At 49.5% G+C, this 9,860-nt stretch overlaps 1 protein-coding gene across 1 annotated transcript; it reads right to left on the bottom strand.

Annotated features, from left to right (window-relative positions):
• Positions 1-218: 218 nt before the first annotated feature.
• SPRY2 (sprouty RTK signaling antagonist 2) lies at positions 219-1,757 on the bottom strand (the record flags this gene model as incomplete). The annotated part of the gene is made up of 1 exon (XM_079722056.1): positions 219-1,757. One exon carries the CDS (start codon positions 1,755-1,757, stop codon positions 810-812), a length of 948 nt encoding a protein of 315 aa, XP_079578182.1. The 3' UTR covers positions 219-809.
• Positions 1,758-9,860: the final 8,103 nt, after the last annotated feature.

Raw genomic sequence — 9,860 nt, 5'->3', positions numbered from 1 at the left:
GTAAAATAAGACAATCCAGCTCAGTTTAATTTCAAACGTTAATATATTTTCTATTTTATATTGAACATATGCATCTGTAACCCCTCATTTGCAGCAACTATCCCATCCTCATAAAAGGGGCAAAATTTGTAAGATGCCTCTTAAAATAAATATTCTTCTTTATAAAATAATAAAACTTCAAATAAATATTCTTTACACTAAACAATATGTTGAAAAAATTAGAAAATAAAGGTAGAATTTTACTGTAACTGTACAATATACATGAAGTCCAAAGGGAAATCAGAGTCTTACAATAAAGGCTTTCTGTAAGGCAAAATACAATCTAAAAACATACTGATTGATTCACATTCTTCCGAATGTACAACATATTAGTATAATATTTTGTGACTGTGCCATATAGTATGGCACAACTTGTTTTTCACAGTTGCAAATATTATTGTATATACAAAAATATAGCACATTATCTCTGGAGAAAACAACGGGGGAAAAAAAGTCATTTGCTAATTTACAAATTTTGCAGGTACTATTCACAAACAAAAACTTTGCCTAGGAGTGTCTGTTGCTTTAGCTTATGCAACATTGCCAAGATCTGCATCACATACTCTGAGCTCCATTAGCTGAATTCTAACACGCGTATCAGTTAAAATGGCACATGGACAAAAAGCATTTCACTGCAAACAGCAAAGGATATCCCAACCCTCTATCAACAGTGCCAAGATTTCTAACTGTTTAGTTGGTTGCATATGTGTGTGTTAAAAAAAAAAAAAAGGGAACAATCCTTATCACAGCAATATTCCTGATTAATGATGCTATGTTGGTTTTTCAAAGTTCCTGGGTGGGACAGTGGGAACTTTGCAGCAGACTGTGTTTGAATTTTTACAACGGCATCCAGGCCTGTTCACCCGGTCATAACACCCCTGGCACAATTTAAGGCAACCCTTGGCTGGAAGGTAACACCATAAACAAGGCAAAAAGAGGGACATGACGCCCATGGCCGACCACCGTGTACAACAGTGAGACTGGCTGCAGGAACACGGGTTGTCGGCACAGTTGTCCTCGTCGTCGTTAGAACAGTGATAGAAGAGGCCTTTCACACAGCACACGCAGGTCCCGTAGTCGATCACGTTCTGGGCCGAGCAAAGGCACTGCTCGTGGCAGATCCAGTCCGATGGCAGAGGCCTTGGGTAGGTGCACTCCTTACATTTGCACTTGCCGCAGTCCTCACACCTGTAGGCGTGCAGCCCCAAATCCTCCTTGCTCAGCGGCTTAAGCTCACCTGGCTGGAGCTCTGCTTTGGGCTGCACCCGGATTATCCCATCAGCAACAGGCCCCGAGGAGAAGGATGATCCCAAGAGCCTCTGTTCAGAGGAGATGCTGCTGGTACTTGTCCTCGTACTGCTGCGAGACCCCGAGCTGACTGTGCTGACGGACCTGGACAGAGTGGCCCTCGCAGAAGCGTGGGCCTGTGAGTGCTGGGGCCTGGGGGGCTGGCGGTGCTCAGGCAGACCGTGGAGTCTCTCGTGTTTGTGCTGAGCGGAGGGGCGAGGTGCAGGCTTGAGCCCCGGTCTGGGGACCACGGTAGGTCCCTCTGTGTACTCATTGGTGTTTCGGATGGCTCTGATCTGATCCAGAGACAGCACGTGTACCTGCTGGGCGAGGGTGTCTCTGGGGTCGGGCTCCCCGCGCTGCCTGCCACCGTCACGGGGTGCCTGCAGCAAGGGCTGCGATCCGCTGCCACTCTGAGCTCTGGCCTCCATCAGGTCTTGGAAGTGTGCTCACCCCTGCAGGCTTAGAACACATCTGAATTCCTGCGGAAACCAAGAGGAAGGAGACGGTTTACACTCCAGGATACTTCCCACTCTCCACCCCCTTGAGTTAACTCTTCACTCCCCACTTCCCCTAGAGAAACAGGCTTCGAAGCGGAGTTGCTGTGGAGGGTATTCGGACAGCCATCTGATCCACGCCTGTACCAAAAGGTAAAAATTATGGCTGTGCATCAACAATTCTTTAATCCTGTGATGTGTGGTGACACCAAGCCGATCTTTGTTTCAATCGCGTAAGTAACAATTCCTTACTCAAATAAGCATAAAATCTGCAAGGTTCAGGTTCCATGTAAAACACTGTGGGAAAGTAGTGTTGGAATATAACATTGATACTGACATTTTCAAAAGTTGAATACCTTTTCAGATTCTGAAACAGGTTTCAACTTATCATGGTCATTTTTGCCTTAAACATCAATAAATACAGCCTAGAAATTCTTGGTTCTTAATTAAGTCTGCTTTTACATCAAATACCTTGAACTATTCTGTAACTTTATAAAACCTCATAGGATGAATCTGACATGCAAAAAAGTAAATACCCCCCCCCCCAGGAATAGTTATACATTTTATACAACCATCATGAATTATCATTAACTACACAGTAGCACAAAGTTATAGAATGAAAAACACACCAATTCAAATCCTGTCAGGTGCCAGGACTACAATAAAGCAAACTTACACCAGGAGCAACAAAAAGACAGGAACTTATTTTCAACTTCCCAACAACTTGAGAATCACATATTGTACAACCTGAGAGCCTAGGAGAACATTGTAAATTCTGCCAAAATCTTAACTACTTTGCCCATTTCCAAGAACCTAATAATTGAGGACATAAACTGATTGGCGGTAACAGGAAGTGTTTTAAAAATGCAAGTGTCACATCTCAAATCTATCACCCTGACAAGTAACCGCTTAAATTGCCACCTCTGTAAAATTTCAAAACTACCACCCCCTTTGCCAACCAAGTCTACAATGACTAAAAACGCGCAAAAGTGGACCTTCATCCAGTCTGGCTTTTTAGAAAAGAGACACAGGCAGGTAACACACGCCTTCCAACTCGGAAAAAGGCAGAGCTGGAGACCGGATCTCAGTTCCAACAGAGAGGCTAGACAAGATCGCTCTGCTCTTTGCTTTCACTCCGTTTATCGGCTCTATCTGCGCCCCGACACGGTCCCCAGCAGGTGGGACACACAGTCGGAGCCCCAAGGGACTTTTTTCCGGGAGGACTGACGCAGCCCAGAAGCCAACCTGGCCCCCCCTGCGCACAATTCCGAGACGGACAGACAGGCGGGGGGCGCGGGCGCCTCGGAAGGGGACGTGCCCTGAAACGCTAGAGCGCGCTTCCCCCTCTCTTCATTCCCAGATAGAATCTCCCCCACCCCAGAGAACTGCCTCCCAGCTCCAAGAGGGAGCCACTCCACCCTTATAGGCGGAGGTCACACCGCCCATCGCAGCACGTTCCGGCTAAGGCCCTCGAACACGGGGCACTGGTTTCCAGCCCCGACGCCGCGAGGAAGAAAGCCCTGCCTTAGACATAGAGCCGGGACTTCGAGGTCTAACCCATGCACACCGGGCGACTCCACCCTGCGCTGACCGAAGGGGCACTGCCTGCAATCTGCAAACGCCTATATATTAAAAAAAAATACATATATATATATCTATACACATGTATATATTTCTTAAAGTCAAATAAAAAATGCTTTTAAAAGAAAGAACATTTTCCAGGGTCCCACGCCGGGCGTGCAAGACCCAGATCCCTAAGCTGGAAACTTTCCGCGCAGATTTGCTTGCAGTGCAAAGTAGCATCTTTGCGGGTAAGGAGGTTTACTAGAGTGATTTCTGCTTATCCCTGGCCTCCTTCGCAGCACCCCTCCTTCCCCCGCTCCCTCGCCCCCGCCCCCCGCTTTGAAAGCGCTTTGAAACCCCCATTAAGGACAGTGTGTGATCAGACTAAGGATTAGGGGGAAAGGACTTAAGCACAAGCAAGGGTGGGGCAAACCGACACAGAAACCGCTTTGTAAAAACGCACAAGATTCCGAATTAAGAAACAGCAGCAGCAACAAAAAAAGTGGATCAGCCCATCAAAGGAAAAGGGCGGGGGGAAACAAACCCTAGCCTCTTTTGCCACCTACTTTCAGGTAATGGAAAACGATCGCGACCGCTTGATGACTTTCTTCCTGTGCTGGGTCGGCCCAATCTTCCAAAAATAAAAAAAAGCATGACCCAAGCCGACCACGGCGAACGGAAAAAAGAGAAAGCTGCACTTCCGAACCGCAGAGACGCGGCGCCAGGCAGGGCGACGCTCCCACCCGGCTCCGTGCTCGCCTGTGTTCACACCGAGCAGAGGCGGGGGCTCCCTCCACCCGGCACCCTGTCCTTTTATCACCCGCGAGGTCTAGCTGCCCCCGCGAGGCGAGCGACCCACGCTCCCTCGGTAACCCCGGCGCCCCTGCCTCGGGACAGCCTCTCTCAGGACGTGCCTTCCCCAGAGAGGAACAGGTTAGCAATGCGGGCGCCTGCAACGGCGACCTGGAAAACACAAAAGTGTTTTCCCTCCCTCTCCCGCTCTCAGCGCCCAATTCGCGGCCAGAGCACCGCCGGGACCCGACTCGCCGCGAGCCGTCCGCCACCCCAACCCCCCAGAGCGCGGGCGCGTGGGGTCGGGGACACTGCACCCGGCGCGCACTGCAGCCCCCGCCGAGGCAGACCGAGCCCGAGGCGAGGCAGACCCGCGGGCAGCTCCCGGGTTCCCCACGGAAAACCTGCGGGGTTAGAGAAAGGGAGGCCGGGGGAGAGACAGCCCCCACTCCCGGTCCGGCTGCACCTACTCCATGTTTCCCACAACGCGCCGGCCACGGAGCCAGGAGGGGAAGAGCCAGCCAAACGCGCCTCACCGTGATCGCGGCTTTGCACCAACCCCTCTCCGTTGGATTCTCTTCTTCCTGCGATGTGCAAATAAATCCAGCCCCGATGCAAACTTTTTCCCCTCTTGCTTCTAAACTCTGCTTCAGCCTAACTTCCGAGCAATCGGCTGGACGAGAAAAGGAGAGGAAAATCCGGAGCCAAGTCCCCAGGCGATGAACACTCTGGAGTTCGGGGCTGGAGGCGACCCCCTTTCTAAAAGCGCACGCGGAGTATTTCCTCTTTTTTCTCAATGAACTGGAGGCCAAAGCGCCAACGGCGAGTCTCCTTTCTTGGCAGATGAGCGAATGAGAAAAGAAAACGGCCTTACAGAGAACCTAAAGCCAGATGGCCAAGTCGCGCGGCCGCGGCCGCGGCCGAGCGGAGGCGGCGCGGGGGCGCGGGGCGGCAGGGCTGCGGGCCGGGCGGGCGCGGGGGCCTGGGCGCTGCGCGCTCCGCCGGCCCCTCTCCTCCGCTCGCGCTGCGGCGCGCAGCTCTCGGCGGTGCAGACTGGGCGTTGTGGAGGCGCGGCGGCGAGGCCGAGGCGGGGGCGGTGGGTGAGAAGGAGGAGGAGAAGGAGGAGGGTCTGGGGCCCGGACGGGGGGGGCTCGCCGTTGGCTTGCGCCCTCGCCTTTCCGGAGGAGGCAGGGAGCAGCTCTGCGGCGGCCGCGGCAGCAGTAAATGGCGTCATGTGGATCCGAGGCGGAACAGAGCAGTTGTTGTCCCAGAGGATATATCGCATCCGGTCCCAGCTCATTGGCTCCGCGGGGCTACATTCACTCACACTCCAGCGCCCGCCAGCGCTCCGAGCCGCAGGAGGCATTCAAAAGGGCAACTGCGCCGCCCCGCGCGTCCCTAGGCTGGTCCTGCTGCCCGGGCGCCGTCACGCGGGGTGCCCGCGGGGCCGGGCTGGGCACGGCGGGGTCAGTTTATCTAGTTTCAAGGAAACACTGACCTTAAGGTTTCCCCAGGGGCCATGAGGACAAGCCTTAGTTCGGCTGGACTTAGGGAACTTTCTCCCCGCCACTAGGAAAAGGGAATGAACATTTCAAACTAATCCGGGCCAGGCAGTGTTAGCCTTAAAAACAATTTGCAGGTTTTGAGACTTTATTCGGAATCCATTGCAAGCCAACCTCTCCCCTTTTCCGTTCCCCCTCGAGGGGGCGACGGGGAGAGAAGAAGGGGGAGGGGAAGGGGAGCGGGAAGTGAGGTGGGAGGGCTATTGGTTTATTCTTTGTCTACTGGATTAACCCGATTATACACCAGGCACCAGCACAAACCGCCACTCCCACCTCAGAGCTGCGTACGAGAGGAACGGAATGCAGATTCGAGTTTCAAGTGCCTTCTGCTCTTGCCGGGATTTGCTTTTGATTGTGTCGATGTGTAGTTTTTCGGTTTAATGTTAGATTTTATTTTTAAAGGGGCAGTTAGCTACAGATGGAGGCTTTCTGAAGATCTTTCTTACTGTTTTGTTTGACGCAACAGCGGAAGGAAACTCTACAATACAGGCCTTCTTAAAATGAGTTAATTCAGTCATACACACATAAACGATTACTAAGGGCGACATCACGGGCTTCTGAAATGGGAGGGGGCACGCCGTTTCACTGCAGATGTCCTCCTCCACTTAACCAAAAGAGTCACCCTTCATTTCCAACTCTACTTGTCACGTAGAACATTTCCCAAGAAGATCCTATTGTCCATTTTGAAGGTGGTCTGTGTTTTCCCACTTTAAGAAAATATGTATACATATATAAAGATAGAAAATGCATACATATGCACTGCTCTAACTGCCGTTCATTTACTAAGAAACGTGCTTGCACGTGGGAGCACCGGTGGGAAATTAACACCCCTCCCCACACACTCCTAATATTGGATTCTAATGATTTACAGAATGGTTTTACTTTACAGAGAAGTACGGTCAAAACTCCCGAAGAGCACCTGCGATCTCGCCGTGCTGGGGTTAGAGTTCTTGAAACTGCTAGGAAAACGTGGTTGGTGCTAGATTTCCCGGGTCCGGCTCCAGCCCACATCCGTTCACAGCTACCCTGGCACTCGTTGCCTTCTCCCGAGCTCTCGTCCTGGAACGTCCCCGGACCGTTCCCGGCCGCGCTGCGCTCTCGCCCTGCCTTCTCCATGTTTCTCTAGGGCTCTCTCTCCTCGCTCGAGGTTTGGACCCAGAGGTGGCAGGGGAAGTGGCATGCGTTATTTCCGGGCGCTGGCCTACGTCCCCCCACCCCTCGGGTGAGGGTGAACCGGGCTACGTCCGCCTGCTCCACGGCGTCCCCGGGCCTGAGGACACGGGACGACTGGTCCCCCCCAGCTCTGGCCGCTCGCCCGACGCCCGAGTCCTTTGAGCCTCCGGGTGAACTCAAGCGCCGCTGCGCTCACGGCCCGTCGGGCCACCAGGGGGCGCCCGCCCGCCCGGCGCGGGGCTGAGGCGGCTTTCTTTCTCGGGACTCAACGAAGGCAGGCGGAGGTTCCTTCCAAAATGTACCTTGGGCCGACTGGTTCACAATGAATAAAAAGACATTTATTATGTAAGTGCAACAGCAGGTGGCTTTCCCTACCCTCTTCTCGGACACATTCCTTTTGAATGTGAGATGAGGTACCAGGTGCAGAAGAACCCCGGCTTTACCGAGGGGACGGACTTGGGGGCCAAAGCCAGGGTGTGCAAGGCTGGTGGGAACGCGCTGCCTGAATATGGCCAAGTCTCCGGCAGAACAGGTGAATGAAACGCCTTCTCTTCTCTTCCTCAGACCCCTGCACCCGATGGCTGCTTCTTAGGAGACACTTGTGCCCAGGCTGTGCTCCCAGCGCCGCAGGAACTCTGTGAAAACACGTTGTTCTGGTTCAAAGTATAAAATGGAATTTAAATTAGAAGCCTCCGGCTGCTGAGAGTACCTTCCATTTTTACTGAATCAATAGAGAAGAATCTAGGAACTTATACTTATCTTTCATGAGCTAGAAGGAATCCCATGTAATCTTCCTTCTTCCCCAGCAGCCTCCTGTTTGCAAGCTGGGAAAACATTTAACCTGTAACTTAAGCACAAGGTAAAAATGAGAATCTATTGGAGTCTTTCTAATTTACTCCTTACTGTTTAATTTATTATTACTACCTTTCAGAAGTGGTGTATAAAGCACTATATTGTGCCTCCAAAGTTTACTTAGTTGTCATCCCAAAGGGGAATTATGCTTCTAGGTATGCGTGTGCATGCACACACAATGAAGTGTTTGGTGCAGCTATTGTGTCCCAAAATTGATTCTCATGTTACACGCCAAAATTATAATTGGGGTTAATTTTGGAAGATACTTTAAAATATTGAAAGGATGTTATGTAAATCTTCACAATGAAGCCCATTTTCAAACGTGCTGTGGAGGGTTCTAGAGAGCCACCCCTGATGTTTGAACACGTGTTCCTGTTCCCTGATGTTGAAAAATGTCCAATCCTTGGAAACACCTGCTACACCAGTACTCACCTCTTAGTTCTCTGGAGGGACCAGGTAACATGCCTTCTTAGTCTGAGCCACTGAACAGGACTGTGTGTTGTCATACTTTTGGGATCTCATCTCTGCCTTCATTTAATTTTCTGTATTCATTTCTTTGGATTTACTTCATTTTATAACTATAATTACCCTCAATTTGTTTTTTTTCAAATGAGGCAGTGTATAAACTGACGTGAATTTTGCCTCCCCCAGTCTTTGGTAGACACTGTAGACATGCTTCTTTACCAGTAGGTCTGTGGGCCAAGTTAAGTCAGATATTTTCAAGATTGCACGTAACCATCTAAGCTTCTGATTTATGTCTTAGTAATGGGAGAATGTAGTTTTAAACAACTCTATTTCCAGTTTCTTTGTGAGATTGACCAAACCACTTGGGCTTACTGGGTTCAGGCCCAGGTTTGATAACCAGAGAGATATCTTGCAGTGATATGATGCGTTTTTGAGACAGAGAAGAATATTGATCATTTGGTTACTTTTTAAATTTTTTTTTAGTTTTATAACCAAGGTGAGTTATACATGTATCCGTATTTAAAGATGGCCCAGAATCCAACAGCGTATACTGCTTCCACGAGTAACAATTTAGTACCCCAATTGCCTTAGTAAACAATTTATGCATGGACTCCTCTGGGAGGGACCTTCCTAAGTTAAAGAAACGGCTTTGCAGTAATGACCTTTTGATTTGACAGCCAGGACTGTAGTCATTTTACTTTTTTGAATTGCTTTGAATCTCCAAATTCTATAGCTGCTACCTTTTGGAGGGAACTGGGAGTGGCTGCAATAGGAATTCAAAATAGAACACTTGAGTTCTTATCTACATCCCTAGGAGGACTGGGGACAGCTTATCTCTGCATCTGACCTTCTTTGGTGATGTCCTTTTATCCTTAACTAAACTGGGGGAAAGATCTGGAGTTATCCCTGGGTAAGAGAAGTGGTTTGATGGGTTGATCTTAAACTGGAGGCTCTGGTTGTTCGGCTTTTTTTTTCAGAGATCTTATATTCAACCTGAATCCACCTGGTGGTTTCTACTGGTTAATCTGTCTTCCTGCTGGCTCCATGCACTTTATTACTACAATTTATGCAAAGTCAGAAGTGGACTGAATTTCTGTAACAAGGCAAAATTTCTCTGCAGTCCAACATGATTTTTCTCATTATATTTCCAATATATTTATCCCTTGACCTTACAGTCAAGCTTCTTTCTTTGTAGGACTGATGTGTGCAGAGAAAGTCTAATCAGTGAGACCACAGCATTGTTGCTTTGCCTGTCCCCAAATAGCCCTAGGTTTATTAGTTTTATTCTGTTTGTTTTTAACATTTGATCCCTTTATTTTGGAATCTTTTTAACCCAGATGCTAAAGTGAAAATCATAAATTGAAATGAGTATTTGGATATTACTGGCCAAGCTTAGTAGCAGTAGGAAGATTTTAGCCTCTGAATAAACAGGAAGTTTGGGTTTTATACTTCCCATTATGTGGACACGTGATCAAAAGGGCGTAGGAAGTTCATCCTGTTCTCTAAGGAAGATTTAGTCCAACAGACTCCATGACAGCCATTCTTATAATCCAGATGCCATAAAATCCAGGCTGCCAGCCAGCCCTGAATTAATAATCTCAGTTAACAGGTCAGGTCTAAAAATGTTCAA

This window comes from Hyperoodon ampullatus (genome assembly GCF_949752795.1).
Source record: "Hyperoodon ampullatus genome assembly, chromosome: 16".
NCBI classification, from domain to species: Eukaryota; Metazoa; Chordata; class Mammalia; order Artiodactyla; family Ziphiidae; genus Hyperoodon; species Hyperoodon ampullatus.
Note: the sequence above shows the minus strand (reverse complement) of the source record. Positions and strands in the feature narration are given on the sequence as shown.